This window comes from Ovis canadensis, chromosome 8 (assembly GCF_042477335.2).
Source record: "Ovis canadensis isolate MfBH-ARS-UI-01 breed Bighorn chromosome 8, ARS-UI_OviCan_v2, whole genome shotgun sequence".
Classification (NCBI taxonomy): Eukaryota; Metazoa; Chordata; class Mammalia; order Artiodactyla; family Bovidae; genus Ovis; species Ovis canadensis.
Window position 1 is genome coordinate 81,481,258 of NC_091252.1, and position 22,782 is coordinate 81,504,039.

The 22,782-nt window shown below is 39.1% G+C and overlaps 1 protein-coding gene across 2 annotated transcripts in view; it reads left to right on the forward strand.

The window, feature by feature from the left end:
• Positions 1-22,782, forward strand: part of GRM1 (glutamate metabotropic receptor 1) — a 438,224-nt gene that overhangs the window by 130,338 nt on the left and 285,104 nt on the right. For both annotated transcript variants that reach the window (XM_069598640.1, XM_069598642.1), the window contains exon 2: positions 22,217-22,466. In XM_069598640.1, the coding sequence (XP_069454741.1) occupies positions 22,217-22,466 (250 nt within the window). The remainder of the gene's footprint in view (positions 1-22,216; positions 22,467-22,782) is intronic.

The window sequence follows — 22,782 nt, forward strand, 5'->3', positions numbered from 1 at the left end:
TATATAATAATTATAATGTTTTGTATAATATATAATATGATAATATATAATATTTATTGATTTATATATTTTATTAAATTACATGTTTGTCTTTTTAAATGAAATGCAGAAAGCACACACTGTCGTTTAAAGAGGACAGGCTGTCAAAGGGCAGTAAAACATGCCTTGCAAATTACTCTAGGACTTTAAATACAGTGTTATCACATTCTAGTGGGACAAAGATTTTTTCAGGCAGACTAGTCATGTTTTACTGCTTCAGTTGGTTAACAATTACTCATGAGTCAAGAGTTATTGAGTTGAAATAGGCACTGTGCTGGACAAAGGTGATTAAAGACACAGCCCTTACCTTCACCAGGTATACACACTAAGGGAGTATGCAGACATTAAGCAAATAATCCCACTGAGAACTACATGACTACACATCTATCCATATCTCACCATAAGTGCCATAAAGGAAATTGTCATTGTGATGATGGAGCTTAGGTGGGGCCGCTTTCTACTTCAAGTTTGGGGAAAACTTCTATGAGTAAGTGACAGAACTGAGAGACTGAAACCTGAGCGCTGAACAGAAGTAAGACTGGCAAAGGCTGCTGCTAAGTCGCTTCAGTCGTGTCCGAAGCTGTGCGACCCCATCCATAGACGGCAGCCCACCAGGCTCCTCCGTCCATGGGGCTTTTCAGGCAAGAGTACCGGAGTGGGGTGCCAGACGGAGGCAAATGCAAGAGGCTCTGAGAAAGGAAAAAATGTTACAGATTGGAAGATTAAAAGAGTCCAGTGTGGCTGTAAAAGTGAACTGGCAAAATGGCAAGAAGCAAGGGAGGCAAGGAGGCTGGGGGATCCCATGAGAACTTTCAGGCCATGAGAGACTTTTGGATTATATCCCAAGTCACAGAGGGAAACCAGTAAAGATACATGAAAAAGTAAATAAATTGATCCAACTATATTTAAAATAACTATGATATACAGGTTGAGAATGGATTGAAGCAAAGTAAGAGCGGATGTGGGTAGGCCACAAAGATGATAAGGAGAAAGAGATAGTGAAGCCTTGGACTGAAATTATGGTAATAAATTCAACATACATTAGAGTACTGATAAATTATGAATGAACAAGAGTAAGGAAATAAAATGGTTTCATTTTAATGGATACATGAAATATATCTAAATTAATTTCCATTAAAGATAGCTTTTTACTATATCATAGACAGTATATCTGCATGTGTGTGTCTGCTTATGTACATGTGTGCATTTGGAATTGTCATACCTTTTGTTATTTTCTTCCTCTTTTTTACAAATTTAAATTAAATTTAAATTTTTTAAATTTTTAATTTTTTTTAAGACCTATCAGACTGACCTATTTATTTATTTATTTATTTATTTTAGTTTTTTATTTTTTAAATTTTAAAATCTTTAATTCTTACATGTGTTCCCAAACATGCACCCCCCTCCCACCTCCCTCCCCATAACATCTCTCAGGGTCATCCCCATGCACCAGCCCCAAGCATGCTGCATCCTGCGTCAGACATAGACTGGCGATTCAATTCTTACATGATAGTATACATGTTAGACTGTCATTCTCCCGAATCATCCCACCCTCTCCCTCTCCCTCTGAGTCCAAAAGTCCGTTATACACATCTGTGTCTCTTTCCCTGTCTTGCATACAGGGTCGTCATTGCCATCTTCCTAAATTCCATATATATGTGTTAGTATACTGTATTGGTGTTTTTCTTTCTGGCTTACTTCACTCTGTATAATCGGCTCCAGTTTCATCCATCTCATCAGAACTGATTCAAAGTCAGTTCAGTCGCTCAGTCATATCTCACTCTTTGCGACCCCATAAACTGCAGTATGCCAGGCCTCCCTGTCCATCACGAACTCCTGGAGTCCACCCAAACCCATGTCCATTGTGTTGGTGATGCCATCCAACCATCTCATCCTCTGCTGCATCCCCTTCTCCTCCTGCCCTCAATCTTTCCCAGCATCAGGGTCTTTTCAAATGAGTCAGCTCTCCACATCAGGTGGCAGAAGTATTGGAGTTTCAGCTTCAACATCAGTCCTTCCAATGAACACCCAGAACTGATCTCCTTTAGGATGGACTGGTTGGATCTCCTTGCAGTCCAAGGGACTCTCAAGAGTCTTCTCCAACACCACAGTTCAAAAGCATCAATTCTTCGGCACTCAGCTTTCTTTATAATCCAACTCTCACATCCATACATGACTATTGGAAAAACCATAGCCTTGACTAGACGGACCTTTGTTGGCAAAGTAATGTCTCTGCTTTTTAATATGCCGTCTAGGTTCGTCATAACTTTCCTTCCAAGGAGCAAGTGTCTTTTAATTTCATGGCTGCAATCACCATCTGCAGTGATTTTGGAGCCCAGAAAAATAAAGTTAGCCACTGTTTCCACTGTTTCCCCATCAATTTGCCATGAAGTGATGGGGCTGGATGCCATGATCTTTGTTTCCTGAATGTTGAGCTTTAAGCCAACTTTTTCACTCTCTTCTTTCACTTTCATCAAAAGGCTCTTTAGCTACTCCTGTATTAGAATGGGTCCAGGGAACAGACATATGAATAAGGTATTGTTTTAATACCCTTAATTTCTTATCCTGTAGATGCTTTCTCCTCTGTCCTGCACTTCAGCATCATCTGTAGTCATCCCTTTGCATGTCAAACTCTTCGAGAAGCCTGAGTTTATCTAGCACATGAATTCTCTTTCATTCATTTATTTTTTCATTCCTGGGATATAATACTTGTGTTTTTTTTTTTTTAATGTCCCATGGTGAAGGTGTAAAAACAGGAGATTAGACAGCTTTGTATTTGAATTTCTACATTTCTGCCCTCACTTTTCTCTAATGCATCAGAGATATTGGAGGACTGTAATTTGGCACCCATAAAACTTGCAGAGTGTCATTGAAAGAGCTGAGTCAACAAACCTGTTGTTGTTCAGTCACTAAGTTGTGTCCTGCTCTTTGTGACCCCATGGACTGTAGCACACCATGCTTTCCTGTCCTTCACTATCTCCAGGAGTTTGCTGAAACTCATGTCCATTAAGTCGGTGATGCCATCCAACTATTTCATCCTCTCTCAACCCCTTCTCCTCCTGCCCTAAATTTGTTATTTTCCAATGAGTTGGCTCTTCACATCAGATGGCCAAAGGATTGGACCTTCAGCATTAGTCCTTCTAATGAATATTCAGGGTTGATCTCCTTTAGGATTGATTAGTTTCATCTCATTGTTGTCCAAGGGACTCTCAAGAGCCTTCTCCAGCCCCCAAATTTGAAAGCATCAATTCTTTGGTGCTCAGCCTTCTTTATGGTCCAACTCTCACATCCATACATGACTAATGGAATAACCACAGCTTTGACAATATGGACCTTTGTTGGAAAAGTGATGTCTCTGCCTTTTAATACACTATCTAGGTTTGTTATAGCTTTTCTCCCAAGAGGTAAGTGTCTTTTAATTTTGTGGCTGCAGTCATCATCAGCAGTGATTTTAGAGCCCAGGAATATAAAATCTGTCACTGTTTCCACTTTCAGTTCAGTTCAGTTCAGTCGCTCAGTTATGTCCGACTCTTTGCAACTGCATGGACTGAGCATGCCAGGCTTCCCTGTCCATCATCAACTCCCAGAGCTTGCTCAAACTCATACTAATCAAGTTGGTAATGCCATCCAACCATCTCATCCTCTGTCATCCCCTTCTCCTCCTGTCTTCAATCTTTCCCAGCATCAGGATCTTTCCTAATGAGTCAGTTCTTTGCATCAGGTGGCTGTGGTGAAAAGATTGGAGATTCAGCTTCAACATCAGTGCTTCCAATGAATATTCAGGATTGATTTCCTTTACAATTGACTGGTTTGACTTCCTTGCAGCCCAAGTGACTCTCAAGAGTCTTCTCCAACACATAGCTCAAAAGCATCAATTCTTCAGTGCTCAACTTTCTTTATGGTCTATCTCTCACATTGACACATGACTACTGGAAAAACCATAACTTTGACTAGATGGACCTTTGTCGGCAAAGTAATGTCTCTGCTTTTCAATATGCTGTCTAGGTTGGTCATAACTTTCCTTCCAAGGAGCAAGTGTCTTTTAATTTCATGGCTGAAGTCACCATCTGCAGTGATTTTGGAGCCCAAGAAAATAGTCTCTCATTGTTTCCATCATTTTCTCATCTATTTGCCATAAAGTGATGGGGCTGGATGCCATCATCTTAGTTTTTTGAATGTTGAGTTTTAAGCCAGCTTTTTCACTTTCCTCTTTTACTTTCATCAAGAGACTCACTAGTTTGTCTTTACTTTCTGCCAGAAGGGTGGTATCATCTGCATATCTGAGGTTATTGATATTTCTCCTAGCAATCTTGATTTCAGCTTGTGCTTCATCCAGCCTGGCATTTTGCATGATGTACTCTGCATATAAGTTAAATAAGCAGGGTGACAATATAGCCTGGAAGTACTCCTTTCCCAATTTGGAACCAGTCTGTTATTCCATGTCCAGTTCTAACTGTTGCTTCTTGACCTGAATAGAGGTTTCTCAGGAGGTAGGTAAGGTGGTCTGGTATTCCCATCTCTTTAAGAATTTTCCACAGTTTCTTGTGATTCACACAGACAAAGTCTTCCCTGATAGCTCAGTTGGTAAAATAATCTGCCTGCAATGCAGGAGACCCCGGTTCAATTCCTGGGTCGGGAATATCTGCTGGAGAAGGGATATATTGTATATACTGTATTAATCATATGTTGTATTAATACATAAGGATAAGGAAATGTATATAGGTGAAGGGAAATTAGCTTTCACCTTCTCATATAGGTGAAGGGAAATTACAGTGGATGATATTCTCTCTTAGGGTCTTCATGAACTATTCCTTTGCATTTTATCTATATATAATATTTAACTCTAATGCTGTCATTAAATGTTCTTATCTTCCATGTTCTTGAGGTTCTTTCTTGGTAGTTCTCTTGTTAAATGTAGTGTGAAACTTTTGACCATCAGAGGGTGTTTGTAAATGCTCCACAGATAACGATGTGAAAGAATCTGGCACCTAGCGTGTTGTGGAATTGACACACACTGCCTTCTGTGTGCTGCTTTGCTTCACAACCCTTTGTACCCATGACATCATGATCCCTCCAGTGGCCCACTAGTTTCAGAAAGATCTGTTAAACCAAATCAGATTAGGATGTCAGGGCTTTAAAGGATTATCTTTCCTGGGATGATTTATCTTTTTAGGAGAAAGGAATTATGTCTTACCTATGGTAGAATTTCAGATAGCAGGGTAGGAGGCATCTTGAGCTACAGGGGCCCAAGTCCTTTGCTACCACTTCTGTTAGCGGTATATATAAGCCTTATTGCAAACACCCTGGCCTGAAGAGCAGATAAAATGCCCAGTGGCATTTCCTTGGTTGTATTCTTAGTTGGCCCTTCAATGACTCTGCTTTGCTCATCATCACGCATAGAGGCAGTCTGTCACCCTTCCTTGCAGTTTCCCTGACCCAGCTGACTCATCCCTACACATGCTCACACATCTGGTGCCCCTACAACCTGTCAAATAGGACTCTGATGGCCAGGCTTGAGTCCTCCTCTCCCTCATTTATGCTGTGCAGGGACAGAAGCGACCTTTCCAAGCCTCAGTTTTATCACGTGAGAAATGTTGTGTTGTGGGCTTCTGAAGACAAAAGGACATAATGAGTATAAATGGCTTCACCTGCTGCCTAGCACCTAGAGCTGAAGAAATGTTAGCTAAATAAATACTAACAAACTCTCATATGCTAATATTTGCATTTATTAAATCATTTACTCCTTATAGAAAGTCTAAGAGGTAGTTTTGATAATACTTTTATTTTCATTGCTCAGATGAACCTAAAAGCAGAGAGGTCATTGACAACAGAAGTCCCACAACTAAATAGTGGGTGAGTCAGAATTTGAGCCCAAGACTCTGGTTTCAGAGTACCTGCTTTTCACCATTCTGCAATGTTATCTTTCCTATAAGCAAATGGTATTACCTCAAGATCATTGGCAAAATCATCAGAAAAGTCTTCTATTTAGCCTCAATCAATCCAGGTGACACACAGGTCAGACTAAGGTGCTATAATGCAAACTGGTGTGTGTATGTGTAGTGTTAGTCACTTAGTCGTGTTCAACTGTTTGTGACTCCAGGGACCTGTCGGGCTCCTCTGTCTGTCCATGGAATTCTCCAGGCAAGAATGTGTGGGTGGGTTGCCATTCCCTTCTTCAGGTGATCTTCCCAACCCAGGGATCAAACCTGGGTTTCCTGCACTGCAGGCAGATTGTGTACCATCTGAACCACCAGGGAAGTCCACAAAATGGTGTAGAATGAGTCTTTCCCACGATGATAGAAAACCGGCGTTGGTAGCAAACCAAGGCTAGCCTTACAGCCTCATAATGAGGTCTCAGGTATTATCTATGCAGCTCCTTTACTTTATAGATAAAGAAACTGGAACCCAGGGCAATACAGGTACTTGCACATGGCCATAGTTAGTTTGAGCAAACTCCAGGAGATAGTGAAGGACAAGGAAGCCTAGTGTGCTGCAGTTCATGGGGCCGAAAAGAGTCAGACATGACTCAACGACCAAACAATAGCAACAATAGTTAGACTAAGGAAGGACTGATTAGGTTTTATAGGCACAAATCCAAAGGCCTTTTAATTCACTACATTTCCTGCATGAGGCTCTCATGTCCTTTGAAATAATGACAGCATTTCCCTCATAGACTAATTTCCTTTGATCCAAGGTAAAATCTATTTTGACTTTGTTGAATGGAAAGTTTTACTGATGATGTAAAGATACAAAAAGTGGGGTTAAGTCGAAGGAGACGAAGGGCTTAGTAATGTGGTTGGGTTAATCCCACTGAGCAAAAGGTGGCTAAAAGTAGCTGCATGGAGAGGGTAAGAGAACAGCTGGCTCCTGCTGAATGTCATTCCAATGATACTGGACAATGTGTCTCTTTATTACTTCAGGTTCACCTAATGAGCTTGTTCTGTAAGCAAACTTGTTTTCTAATATGATGCTTGTTTCTACAGGGTTGTGTCTTGTACCCTGCTTTTTAGTGACTGCATGCCTAAAAGTGAGTATTGGCAAAAATAAACCTGCAGGCAAGATACACTTTAGATGGTTACACAACAAATGCTTTATCCTCCCCTACAGTCATGTACTTGTAAAAGAATCAGATTGGGAATGAAACAAGCTGTTGAAAAAAATTTTGCTAAGCAGATGCTTACTCTGGGTTCTGAGAATATGAAATATGTTTTGACATGAAGCTTGGGATTATGAAAGAGTGCTGATTCATATTGTTCTAGAATCACCAAATGCTCATATTGAAAGGGACCTTAAAGATCTCCTGGTATGAACCCCATACTTTGGACTTGAGGAGAAGATAATGGTAAACAATTCAAGGTCACAGCAAATTAGAGTCAAGATTTTTGGCTCTCATTCTGGGATTTTTATATTGAAATGTCATAAAGAAGATCAAGAATGTGTTCATCTGCAAATAACAGAAAACCATCCTAATGGTGGCTTTGCACATTGGGTTTCACCTTTCTCATTCAAGAAGACATCCAAGGGTAGCTAGTGCAGGGCTAAAATGAAGTGTAGTCATGCTACTGGGTAGCTGGGCTATTATGTTTACCACTTCCCCAGGCTTCATTCTCATAGTTCACCTCTCATTATGACAACATGGCTGCTGCACATCTAAGCCTGGGTCCATATACTGGTGTAAAGAAAGAAAGGATAAAAGGCCTAAGAAGCATACTTGTTTCATCTGACCTTTTCAAAATTTTCCCAGAAGCCTCACCTGGCAACTTCTGCTTAAATCTCACTGTCTGGAATTGGGTCGCTTTTGCATTTCTAGCTGCAAGAGTCTGGGAAAGTAGATACCTTTGACTATGCACAGTCACTCCAAACAAAAAAGGGTATTTTTTAGTAAGGAAGGATAGGGGAATGGATAATGAATAGAAAACTACTAGAGTATGTAACATGAAGGATGCTGTAGGCAAGTAATTAAAGGGTATAGTTTTTAGGGTGAGACATATCTGAATTCAAATTCTGGCTCTTACACTTTGGGGGCAAAACACTTCACTTTCTCAGGCCTATATTTTCTTTATAAATGGAGACATTAGGCAAAGTTAGGCAATAAGGTTGTACTGAAGTTAAATGAAGATAATTGTGAAACAATAAGGCTCCTATAATGTTCACTTTGTACCACTGCTTTAGGATCTGTACATGAGGACTGCTTATCCTGCCTGGACCAAGTAATACTTTGATTTCCTTTACCTTCAATGACACAGAATACCCAGGACATGAAGGCACAGTAACTGGTTAAACAGATTTTATTCATCTATATTCCCTCTTAGAAATAATGCCCAAATGATACTTAGACATTGTTCACACTGTTTTTAACCCTTTACTCAAAGGAGAGGGACTTCAGTGGGCCAACCATCCTGGCTTCAATCTGAAGTGTTTCCGTATCATGGAAAAGAGATGACCAGACCTGCTGCCCAGACTTTGTAGGCAATTTACAGCACAGAGAGTGTTGTGAGATTTAATATCTTTTCTTTGAGCAGAACATTAGCAGATGATGAAATTTACATCTCCCAGACTAAAGTTCATTGCGTCTTAGGGGAAAAAAAAAAGATGAGATTAACAGCTTCTTTAAATTAATAAATTGAGGTGATTCATATCATATTTCAGGATTTCAAACAAGAAATCTGTATATATTAAACAGGCCCTCTCAACCTAAGTTGAGAAACTTAAACTGCAAGGAGATCCAACCAGTCCATCCTAAAGAAGATCAGTCCTGGGTGGTTTTTTTTTTTAATGTAAATTTATTTATTTTAATTGGAGGCTAATTGCTTTACAATATTGTATTGGTTTTGCCATACATCAACATGAATCCACCACGGTTGTAAACTTTGGAAGGACTGGTGTTGAAGCTGAAACTCCAATACTTTGGCCACCTGATGCAAAGAGCTGACTCATTTGAAAAGACCCTGATGCTAGGAAAGATTGAGGGCAGGAGAAGGGGACGACAGAGGATGAGATGTTTGGATGGCATCACTGACTCAATGGACATGGGTTTGGGTAGACTCTGGGAGATGGTGATGGACAGGGAGGCCTGGCGTGCTGCAGATCATGGGGTCACAAAGACCAGACAACTGAGTGACTGAACTGAACTGAACTCAATGTAAGAATGTACGTATCAAGGAAACGGCACACAGCTTATGGTCAGCTTTAAAACAATGACTATGCCATTGGTATTTCTTACTTTCTTAAGGAAGAAAAATCATTACATTGTTTTTTGAGAGGTTCATTTCCATTCTGAAAAAGTTTTCTGAATACCTTATAATAGCTATGTTTGGCATGATATTCAGATGAAAACTGTACCTTAATGTATTTTTATTTCAATATTTTAATTGACAAAGTAAGACATGATTCAGTTTCAGTTTCAGTTCAATCGCTCAGTCGTGTCTGATTCTTTATGACCCCATGAACCACAACACCCCAAGCCTCCCTGTCCATCACCAACTCCTGGAGTTCACCCAAACCCATGTCCATTGAGTCGGTGATTGCATTCAACCATCTCATCCTCTGCTGTCCCCTTCCCCTCCTGCCTTCAATCTTTCCCAGAATCAGGGTCTTTTCAAATGAGTCAGCTTTTTGCATCAGGTGGCCAGAGTATTGGAGACTAAGCTTCAGCATCAGTCCTTCCAATGACTATTCAGGACTGATTTCCTTTAGGATGCCCAAGGGACTCTCAAGACTCTTCTCCAACACCACAGTTCACACATGTATACCTGGTGGATTCATGTTGATGTACGGAAAAACCAATACAATATTGTAAAGTAATTAACCTCCAATTAAAATAAATAAATTTATATTAAAAAAACCCAAAAGCATCAATTCTTCGGCGCTCAGCTTTCTTTATAGTCCAAATCTCACATCCATACATGACTACTGGAAAAACAGTATCCTTGACTATATGGACCTTTGTTGACAAAGTAATGTCTCTGCTTTTCAATATGCTGTCTAGGTTTGTCATAACTTTCCTTCCAAGGAGTAAGCATCTTTTAATTTCATGGCTGCAATCACCATCTGCAGTGATTTTGGAGCCCAGAAAAATGAAGTCAGCCACTGATTCCATTGTTTCCCCATCTATTTGCCATGAAGAGATGGGACTGGATGCCATGATCTTTATTTTCTGAATGTTGAGCTTTAAGCCAACTTTTCCACTCTCCTCTTTCACCTTTATCAAGAAGCTCTTTAGTTCTTCTTCACTTTCTGCCATAAGTGTGGTGTCATCTGCATATCTGAGGTTATTGATATTTCTCCTGGCAATCTTGATTCCAGCCTGTGCTTCCTCCAGCCCAGCATTTTTTATGATGTACTCTGCATATAAGTTATATAAGCAGGGTAATAATATACAGCCTTGACGTACTCCTTTTCCTATTTGGAACCAGTCTGTTGTTCCATGTCCAGTTCTAACTGTTGCTTCCTGACCTGCATATAGGTTTCTCAAGAGGCAGGGCAGATGGTCTGGCATTCCCATCTCTTTCAGAATTTTCCACAGTTTATTGTGATCCACAAAGTCAAAGGCTTTGGCATAGTCAATAAAGCAGAAATAGATGTTTTTCTGGAACTCTCTTGATTTTTCAATGATCCAGCAGATGTTAGCAATTTGATCTCTGGTTCCTCTGCCTTTTCTAAAACCAGCTTGAACATCTGGAAGTTTACAGTCCACGAATTGTTGAAGCCTGGCTTGGAGAATTTTGAGCATTACTTTACTAGCATGTGAGATGAGTGCAATTGTGCGGTAGTTTGAGCATTCTTTGGCACTGCCTTTCTTTGGGATTGGAATGAAAACTGACCTTTTCCACTTCTGTGGCCACTCCTGAGTTTTCCAAATTTGCTGGCATATTGAGTGTAGCACTTTCACAGCATCATCTTTCAGGATTTGAAATAGCTCAACTGGAATTCCATCACCTCCACTAGCTTTATTAGTAATGATGCTTTCTAAGGCCCACTTGACTTCACAATCCAGGATGTCTGACTCTAGGTGAGTGATCACACCATCATGATTATCTGGGTCATGAAGATCTTTTTTTTACAGTTGTTCTGTGTATTCTTGCCACCTCTTCTTAATATCTTCTGCTTCTGTTAGGTCCCTACTATCTCTGTCCTTTATTGAACCCATCTTTGCATGAAATGTTTCCTTGGTATGTCTAATTTTCTTGAAAAGATCTCTAGTCTTTCCCATTCTATTGTTTTCCTTTATTTCTTTGCATTGATCACTGAGGAAGCCTTTCTTATCTCTCCTTGCTGTTCTTTGGAACTCTGCATTCAAATGGGTATATCTTCCTTTCCTCCTTTACTTTTCATTTCCCTTCTTTTCACAGCTATTTGTAAGGCCTCCTCAGAGAGCCATTTTGCTTTTTTGCATTTGTTTTTCTTGGGGATGGTCTTGATTCCTATCTCCTGTACAATGTCTAAATTTAGTACAATGTCTAAATTGTATGAAATAATACATGATTATTTAGGTAAATTTAAAAACAATGAGAATAGAAATATAAAAATATAATTATATTTAATTCTATTTTATGCATATCCTTCAAACTTTATATATATACATATACATTGAAAATTCACTTTATAGTTTGCATACTATTTTTTTAATATTTTAATACTTAGTATGATATTCCTTTTACATAGAATACAACTTCATACCACTATAGAAAACAGCTGCATGTATTCTTTATATCAGTATATAATAACTATTTAACCATCTCTTCCTGTAGAAAAGAGTATTTTTCCTTGCCTGTTTTTTTTTTTCTGCTATATTTTCCAGAGATCTTTGTAACTGAAACTAGATGGACAATGGAATTATTTTCTGAAACTTAAATTTCTGAGTTGAAAAATATGAATGTAATTTGAAGTATTGCTGCTATAGATTTCCAACCAAAAAATCAGAACAGTTTATACAACCATTAGTAGTACATGAGTGCTCATTTCCATAAATTCTTGCCAATATCAAATATTATCATTAAAAGTATACTACAGTGTGCGTATGTGTGTGTGTGTTTGTGGTGTGGTGTGGGATACTTCTTCTGAACTCTTTACTAGATGCAGTTTTCCCAGTTGTGATGGTATATTCAATATCACACAGGCAAGGACAGTGGATGGATAAGATAGGAACTCCTTCTGTGAACCAGTTTTTTCCATGTGACAACTGAAATGAAAAATGCTGCTTTTCTCCAAGAATGATGATGTCCTTTATATTTTTATACTACTTACATTTTCCCTTCTCTTAGCTTCTTTGTTCATATCATGAAGAATTTGAGTTAGAGAAACAACAAACTGGGGTATTATATAAAACTCTAAAATAGGCTAAGTATCTGAAACTTAAAGAAGATTCAGTGACAGAGAGACTCAATATAGACAAACACAGACCTTTGAATGCATTGTGTAAACACCAATAGTCCAAAAATAAAGTGGAAAAGGAACTGCTTTTTTTGCACCAATGACAGAAAAAAATGATCTAGGGACAAGTTGGGAACAAGGTGACCATGAGTGAAGAGCAAAAATCTTCTGTTAAAGAAACAGTCACGAGCTTGAGTTTTATAAATAGGAACACAGAAATAAAGGAATCTAAAGCTCTTGAGTCAATGAGAAAGCCTACATCCAATTTTAGATTCTACAACTTTAGAGAAACATAGAGAGTCACACTAGGCACCATTGCTTGGATTTTTATTTGTTCCAGGAACTTTGCATTTATCAGTACACATAACTCGGTAATCACAACAATCCTTTGAGATGGTATGACCCCCATTTTGCACAGGAGGAAAGAAAAATCCAAAGAAAATACTTCAGGCTATCTCCTCATCCAGGATCCACGATTCAAACCAGGTCGGTCTGTCTCCAAGGCTCATCCTCTCATTTGTTCAGCTACAAGTCATACCTGAAAACATGATGGGGCAAAAAGACAAAAGTGGACCAATCCTATCGCATAGAGATGGCAGTAACCTTTGGTTAATCTTCTCCTTCAACTTGGATGCTATAACTCTACCTGTCCAAACTGGGGTAATTCGAGGTGGTATTGTGAAATTGCCGATAAAAACGATTCTCTTCTGTTTGCTCGGATTGCCTTGTCTCAGGCATATCCTCCACTGACCTAGCATATAAATTCCCTTGTGTACTTCTAAGGCAGGTAATGACTCATTCACCTCTGACTGACCAGACCCATAATGCTGACTGCAGGGGTGTGAATGGAGCAGGAAAATATAACACTTTACATGTTAAGTGGGAGAACCAAATAAATTAAAAGTTTGCCGGGAAAAGTTAAAAGAATAGGGGTTGTTTCTTTGGGAGGAGATAGGGCTGAATTGTGGCTTCCAGAAAGACTTTTTAAAAAAAGAAGAGAAAGCATTCAAACAAGCTAATATCTGTCTCCTCTGAGAGTGAAGGAGATATAAATTTAGATTTTGTTGTACAGGATTTAGATCACAAAGAAAATTTTCCTGATAGTAATGATTATTGGATATTGGCAGTAGGTTTCTTGAAGGTGCTGTGAAATCAATTTTCATCACCATAGTTCTTTTAAAAATGGGATATTTTCTTATTTGTCCAAGATGTCACAGTTCAGTTCAGTCGGTCAGTCGTGTCTGACTCTTTGTGACCCCATGAACTGCAGCACGCCAGGCCTCCCTGTCCATCACCAACTCCCAGAGTTCACTCAAACTCATGTCCATCGAGTCGGTGATGCCATCCAGCCATCTTATCCTCTGTCATCCCCTTCTCCTCCTGTCCCCAATCCCTTCTAGCAGGAGGCAAAATAACAAGTTTTCAGGACCTTGGATAGGGACTGGCCCATAACCTAAGCGATGTATCATCAACCAGGGGCTTCCTGGGCTTCTCAGTGATAGAGAATCCATCTGCTAATGCAGGAGACAGGGTTTGATACCTGGTTTGGGAACATCCCCTGGAAAAGGAAATGACAACCTTCTCCAGTATTCTTGCCTGGGAAATCCTATGGACAGAGGAGCATGGTAGGCTGTAGTCCATGGGGTTGCAGAGTCAGACATGAGTTAGAATAAACAGCAACACAATAATAGCTCTGAGGACTAAGCAACAACATAACATAACACAACATTCTAAGACTACCCCAGAATATCAAGGGAGGAATGCAAGCATGAATTAAGACAGAGACTAAGGGAGTCTAGTGCATAAGACAGTGAATCTTGGAAAGTAATACCATTCCTCTTTTAAGGAAAGTGAAGAAATATCTACATATTTTCCCTGTATAAATATTTCCCCTCATATAACTGAGTTGTATGTGTGTAAGGATGAGATATTTTGAATGTTGTTGTTTGACCAAGGTCATTTATGAAGATGCAGTAACAAGAATTGGACTTCATTCAAAATAAATACTGAAATGTTATTATAGCCACCAAAAAGAATTCAGATTGCTTCTTAAATATATCCTCAATATTTTAAGAGTTGAAGAAAAAACAATCAATATAAAGACCAGTCTTAAGAGCCTACTTTTTCCCATGATGATAGTTCAATAATTATGAAACCCAAGACAACTTTATTTCATAGCTTGTTAGTGAAACTTACCTACCAAATCACTACAAATCAATCTTTTGTGAACTAATGTCTGTAAATGTGATCTGATAATAATCATACCTATTGTTGTTCAGTCACTAAGTCATGTCCAACTCTTTGTGATCCCATGGACTGTAGGACACCAATCATATCTAACTTCTTAAAAAATCCCTATAGCTTAAAAAATTGAGGTGTTGTCATTGTTTTTTACGCTTTTGAGATAGTTCTAGTTTTTACCCCTATTTTCAGTACTTTTATTAACTTTGCCCTTGTATAATATGTCCACATCTATTATGTTTAGATACTTTTGTTATTCAAACTATAGACATTTATTTGCAAACCCCATGTTCTCCCTCATTAATCCCCCATGTGTTCTATTTAAAGGCTTGTTTTGCAGAATATCTTGATACTCTGCAAATTTGCAGAATATTCTTACAGAATATTTACAGAATACTTTCTGTAAATCTTTTTCTCATATAACTAATGTAGAATAAAAATGCTTCAGCATATTTCAATTTTATATTTTATGGGCTTTGTCAGATGCCATTCTTCCTTCTCTCTCTTATTCTCTAGGATTTGGGCAACATCATAACAGTGATAAAGTCTATTATAAAATCTGCTACAACACAGCAGCATATAGCACATTTCCACGTTGCACTCTGGTAGTGGTATGCCAGATGCTTTACTTGAGATCTGCTGTACAGAGTGTCATTCTATAAACCAAGAACCTTCTGTTCCAATGAAACTTCTCTACTCATTGTCTCTAAAAGTACCTTTTGTGGATTCTCATTCACTTTCACTTACCCTGAAAGCCAGTCCCTTGCTTACATTCTTCAAGAACTCAGTTTCATTCCTGCTTTTCCCAAGAGGTATTCTCTGATCATCTCTGCTTTCTCATTCAGAAATTTAGAATTGTGGTATTTTGCATATCACATGTAGCATGTTCAGCTTGGTCTGTTGCTGTATTTTGCGTGCTTGTGGCATGACTTCATAGCTGTATGATAAGTCTGTGTAGGAAGCAGTATAAAATGGTGGTTATGAGTGAGAGCTTCTGTGTTAGATGTCGAATCCTACCTTCACTGTTTGATCTTAGGCAAAGTATATAACTTAGAGCTTCCACATTCCCATCTGCGCTATAACTTTTATGTGGAGTGCTTCTGATGAAAAGATAAAATGCTTAGGTATTTAGCACAGTGCCGGGCACATAGCAAATAGTCATCAAATTGAAGGGAAAGCCAACTCCCAATAATTCTGGGCAACTCTTCAAAGTGCAGAACCTAGGGATTTTTTTCAAGTTGAGATCTCAATAAACTATTTGAATGAAAATATGTAGCTCCTTACCAGACCGGAGTATTAACACTTCAATTCAGTTCAGTCACTCAGTCATGTCCAACTCTTTGCAACCCCATGGACTGCAGCACGCTAGGCCTCCTTGTCCATCACCAACTCCTGAAGCTTGCTCAAACTCATGTTCCTCGAGTTGGTGATGCCATCCAACCATCTCATCCTCTGTTGTCCCCTTCTCTTCCAGCCCTCAATCTTTCCCAGCATCAGGGTCTTTTCAAATGAGTCAGTTCTTCGCATCAGGTGGCCAAAGTATTGGAGCTTCAGCTTCTGCATCAGTCCTTCCAATGAATATTCAGGACTGATTTCTTTTGGGATTCTTTTGTATTAAAACTTATATAGCACTTTTAAGAGTTTTATTATGTCAGTTCTTTATATATTCAAAACTCCTTCTGAGCCTCACAGAAGGATTGGGAACACGTGTACACTCGTGGCGGATTCATGCTGATGTATGGCAAAACCAATACAGTACTGTAAAGTAAAATAAAGTAAAAAAAAATTTTTTTTCTCACTACGAGCAAAGGCAAAAGGAGATCTGAGTGGTCAGGTGGAAAGGGAAGGGAGACAGAAGGCAGGTTCTGTGCTAAGTAATTTATTTCCAGGCTGGCATCATTTGACCGTGACCTGGGAGGCAGGCAAAGAGTACATGTCTTTTAGTTTTCTTTCTATCTGTGGAAAAATTTGTTTCTATTTTAAGATCCAGAATAAAAGCATGTTCTTTCCCCCCAGATTTTTGAGGTATAATCGAAAAACAAAATAGCTTACGTTTAAGGTGTGCAATGTGATAGTTTGATATACATATACTTTGTGAAATAATTACTACAGTCAAGTTGATTCACACATCCATTACCTCACATAGTTACATCTCTTGTTTTTTTCTGAGAACATTTAAGAAACTCTCAGCACATTTGAAGTATACAATACATATTATTAGCTATAGATTATTATTATTATTATTATATATGTAACTAACTATATAGTCACCATGCTGTATATTAGATCCTCAGAACTTACTCATAACTGAAATTTTCCATTTTTGACCAACATCTCCCCAGTTTCTCCATTCCCTTACTTCTAGTAACCACTGTTCTACTCTTGCTCTATGAGCTTGAATTTTTTAGATTTCACATATAAGAGAGATCATACAGTATTTGTCTTTTTATGTCTGGCTTATTTCACTTAATGTAATGTCCTCTAAGTTCACCAATGTTATTGCAAGTGGTGGCCTTTGTTGTTGTTCAGTCAATAAGTTGTGTCCAAATCTTTGTGACCCCATGAACTACAGCTTGCCAGGCCTCCCTGTCCTTTACTATTTCCCAGAGTATGTGCAAATTCATGTCCATTGAGTCTGTGATGCCATCCAAACATCCAGCCATTACTCCCTTCTCCTCCTTCCCTCAATCTTTCCCAGCATCAGGATCTTTTCCCGTGAGTTGGATCTTTGTATCAGGTGGCCAAAGGATTAGAACTTCAGCTTCAGCATCAGTCCATCCAACAAATATTCAAGGTTGATTTCCTTTAGGATTGACTGGTTTGATCTCCTTGCAGTCAAAGGAACTCTCAGGTGTCTTTTCTAGCACCATAGTTTGAAAGCATCAATTGTTTAGTGCTCAGCCTTCTTTATGGTCCAACTCTCACATTCATACATGACTACTGGAAAAATCACAACTTTGACTATAATGGCCTTACCTTTATTTTTAATGACAAATATTCCATTTTGTGGCTAATATTCCATTTTTATGGCTAATGTTCTATGAATAATATTCTACTCCATGTGTATGTAACATATTATTACTTTTTTAAAATCCATTCATTCACCCATCAATGGACACTTAGGCTATTTCCATATATTGGCTATTTGTGATACTTATTTCATTTTCTTTGCTTATACCCCTAGTAGAGGGATTAGTTCCCTGGTGGCTCAGATGGTAAATAATCCGCTTGCAATGTGGGATACTTGTGTTTGATCCCTGGGTTGGCAAGATCCCATGGAGAAGGGAATGGCTACCCACTCCAGTATTCTGGCCTGGAGAATTCCATGGACAGAGGAGCCTGGCAGGCTATAATCCATGGGGTTGCAAAGAGTTAGACACAACTGAGCAACTTTCACTTTCGGAGTGATTTCTGGATCATATAGTAGTTTCATTTTAAAATTATGGGAACTTCATATTGTTTTCCATAATGGCTGTACCAATTTACATCCCTTCCAACAATGGTTACTCCAATGGTAAAAAGTTTGTCTGCAATGCAGGAGACCCAGGTTCTATCCCTGGATCAGGAAGATCCCATGGAGAAGGGCATGGCAACCACTCCAGTGTTCTTTCCTGGAGAATCCCATGGACAGAGGAGCCTGGCAGGCTACAGTCCATATGGTCACAGAGCCAGACATGACTGAAGTGACTTAGTATGCATGTGCAACAATGTCCAAGGATTCATTTTTCTCCATACCCTCGCCAACAAGAGGCACTTTCTTTAGGCAGCTTTTCCTGATTCCTAACCTACAGCATCTCTAATAAATATTTACATTCAAGTTTGTCATGTCATTTCTACTAAATAAAAGTACTGCAATGTGATTTTAAGTTTCCTGGAGGTGATTTTCTTCCTCTTTTGTATAGTATTTGTATCTAGTACTATCATCAATGTAACAAGTACATATGAGGTAATATTTATGAATGTGATAGTTAAAATATAAAGATTTATAAATGTGCAAGTTATTATTCTTGTTCTTATATTAGAATTACCCTCATAAAAATATTGGAGAAGGCAATGGTAACCCACTCCAGTACTCTTACCTGGAAATTCCCATGGACAGAGGAGCCTGGTAGGCTGCAGTCCATGGGGTCGTGAAGAGTCAGACACAACTGAGCAACTTCACTTTCACTTTTCACTGTCATGCATTGGACAAGGATATGGCAACCCCCTCCAGCATTCTTGCCTGGAGAATCCCAGTGACGGAGGAGCCTGGCAGGCTGCCATCTATGGGACTGCACAGAGTCAGACATCACTGAAGCAACCTAGCAGTAGCAGCAGTTGAGAGATATCTAGTTTGGAGTCCCAGCCTTCATAAGAGAAATGAGTAGTTTAAATATGATCTATCACATCATATTTAGCTCTCAGTCAACTGGTATAATGAATAACTACCCTCCAAAAAAGAAAATATGAATAAAGAAATTGAAACAAGTATATCATAGAAACAATTAAACTATGCCAACATTTTTTAAAAAATTATAAAAACATACATGTTTAATTGCTTGTTGCTATTAAGTTGGTCAATGAGAATTCTTTCAAAATGTCAAAAAAATAAAAGAGAAACAAGCAGTAACTTAGAAATAAGGTAGACTGTTGCAATTCTAACACAAGCTTGATGCCTATTGGTGAGCCATTTTACTTGGCCTAATTTCCTTGCTGTAGCCTGAAGGGTTTGGATAGAGTATGTCTAAAGCCTTTACTAGACTGAAAACCAAGAATTTTCTTATTTGAATGCATAGAATATTCTTGCTCATTTAGTCTGCTTGTGTTTTGATAAAAGAGTAAAACCATTTTCTGTGATCGGAGTCCAAAGATAGACCCTAGCAGTTGAGTTGCTTCCCTTGTAACACCATCTTATGATGCCTTTTTAGTGCCTTTGGCTGAAAGAGTTGGCTGGTGATGTCTACGTACCTCATAGATTTCTCTACCTACTTTTATTGTGAGTAAGCGGCATCTGACTTCCTTCCTTGCACTCTCTGCTGCAGACAGATGAGCCATTCACTTGCCAGCTGCAGTCTTCCCCCTTATTATCAGTCAGTGCCTGTTGTCTAAGCCATGATATGCTTCCAAAGTCCAGGGAGCTGAGGATTTTTTCATGTGCTCAATCTTTCATTTGGGCTTCACTGGACTGTATGAGGCCACTGAAGGTCATCAAAAGAAGAGGCAAAAACTTTAATTTGGTAATTTAGTATTATGGAATAGGAAACAAGAACATTTTCTTTTTAAAAAGGCAGGATAATCTTATTAGATTTCAACAAGGTCCATGAAAATTTTATAGGTACAGAGATTTCAATAGTAAGTTCTTAATGGATAGTATCATTGTTTTAAAGTTCTTTTACTTAACTCTTGCTATATTTTATGCAATAAATGTGCTATGTGATATTTACCTTGAAAAAATTTGAAAGCTAATGCCAAACTGTCCACTAAAATTTGAACTACTCTTACCAAAAGTGAATGTATTTGTGCCTTGCCAATAATGAATATCATGAATTTTTGAAATTCTGGCAATCTGATAAATAAATAGTATCATGAAAAAATAGCATCTTGTTTTAACTGTACTATCTTCATAATTACTGAGATTCAGTGATCTTTTTCATATACTATTACCCACTTTTACCTGTTTTGTTTAGATTGCTTATTTGTAATTTTTGCCTCTTTCTCTACTGGGTTGTTACAATAAATGTTGTTTTACTGTGCATTGAGTGTTTAGAATTATTCTAAATACTGAGACTACATCATTGAATAAATGAATTATGGCTTATTCAGAACAAGATGTTCTCATGGAACTAGAGGGAAGAGAAAATTAAATAAGAAAAAATTTCAGGTAATGTACAAAAATTAAAAAAAAAATCAAGGGATATGATCAGTATTAACTGGCAGGTTACTTTGAGCTGAGTACAAAATAAAATGTGAGGTTGAAAACATTGCTGGAGATGGAATGGTAAAATATATGTGCTCTGATGATGAGGACCCAAACAGAGACTGGGATGCTTGATATCCACAGTCAGAGATGTTAGAAATGTTTGTGAATACAAGGTTAAATGTGTGAACATGAAAGTAGCTGAGTTACAGGAAATATCACTGGATAGAGGAGATTGATAAAATGTGAGGATATGATATTGGGTCATTTACATGGGTATCAAAATCTCTAAACTTGGAGACAGGAGTGGAGGTGCAGAGGAGGGGAGGGGTGGCTAAATTCACCCATGAAATAGAGACGGGGAACTGACATGATGTGATACTTGTCTTTTGTGGCATTTTTGTTATTCATTTATTTCTGCACTGGGTCTTTGTTGTCGTGCACAGGCTTTCTCTAGTTACAACAAGCATGGGCTACACTCTAGTTGTGGTGCCCGGGCTTATTGCAGGGGCTTCTCTTGTGAAGCAGGAGCTCTAGGCTTGTGGGCTTCAGTAGTTGTGGAGCAGGAGCTTAGTTGTCCAGGGGCATGTGGAATCTTCTGAAATCAGGGATCAAACCTGTGTCTCCTGCATTGGCAGGCAGATCTTTAACCACTGGACCACCAGTAAGAAGTCCTTATACTTGTTTTATTTCATTGATTTCTATTTCTTACTTTTAAAGTATATTTTATTATAATAATATTGAAATCAAAGCATAAGACCAAATCTCCCATAATTCTTTCACTTTATCAGAGGATGCTGATAAAGTGAACGAATTTTATGATTGATCCCTGTAGCAGCTTTGATTGAGCCCTGTAGCAAGTTTTTATCTGTGTATTCCAGCCTGGCCAGATGCTCCATTTGCTTGATTTACTCACTTTTCATGGAAATGTGGCAGGACTTGCTATCAGCTTGAATGTCTGCTCTTAACCTGACAGCCAGATGAAGCAAGTCCTCAACTGAACAAGTCTCATTGTGCCTGCTGACCTATCCCTATGTGCTGACCTCTCCCATATTGCTAAAATCTGGGACAGCCACTATTGATGATGGCTGTAAAACAGGACAGCATCTTTTATGTCTCAAAACCATTTTCACTGTGGACGCCCAAGTTACTAATTTTCTATTTCTTTCAGAGTTGATAGTTTGATTCAGTTCAGTTCAGTTCAGTTCAGTCGCTCAGTCGTGTCTGACTCTTTGCGACCCCATGAATTGCAGCAGGCCAGGCCTCCCTGTTCATCACCATCTCCCGGAGTTCACTCAGACTCACGTCTATTGAGTCCATGATGCTCTCCAGCCATCTCATCCTGGGTCGTCCCCTTCTCCTCCTGCCCCCAATCTCTCCCAGCATCAGAGTCTTTTCCAATGAGTCAACTCTTCTCATGAGGTGTCCAAAGTACTGGAGCTTCAGCTTTAGCATCATTCCTTCCAAAGAAATCCCAGGGTTGATAGTTTGATTACATTTGATTATTTTCTTTACTCCATCCAGATCTTCCTTCAGTCTCAGCTCTATTTTCAAATTACTTGGCAAGTCTGTTCTCTCTGTTCTCTGGGACTAATGAGTCTTTGTTCTAGCTTGTGAGTGCTGTCCTTGTCAGGTTGTCTTGAACATCTGCTGATTGTTTCTGGACAGGGAATTATGGGGAGAGCGGAATGGATGCTTTCAAAGAGCTGGCTGCCCAGGAAGGCCTCTGCATCGCCCACTCAGACAAAATCTACAGCAACGCTGGGGAGAAGAGCTTTGACCGACTCCTGCGCAAGCTCCGAGAACGGCTTCCCAAGGCCAGAGTGGTGGTGTGCTTCTGCGAAGGGATGACTGTGCGGGGCCTCCTGAGCGCCATGCGGCGCCTTGGCGTCGTGGGCGAGTTCTCACTCATTGGAAGGTAAATTTCTATCTCTTTCTCCCTTTCTCTCTCTCTCTCTCTCTCTCTCTCTCTCTCTCTCTCTCTCTCTCTCTCTCACACACACACACACACACTTTGCTACACATGTACTTGCTCTCATTAAACTGAACTCCCTGACTCCAAAACAGTGAGATGTGCTTTGGTCCTGAGTCTCACTGAGAGTGGGGCTATTGCCATTTTCATGATAAAGAAGAGCAGAGCAGTGGATGACAAGATGATGAGATTGTTTCAGAAAAAAGCGGGAAATTGTTGCTAGAATGTTTTGTCCTGGTGAATTGTTCTTTTCATTTGCTTC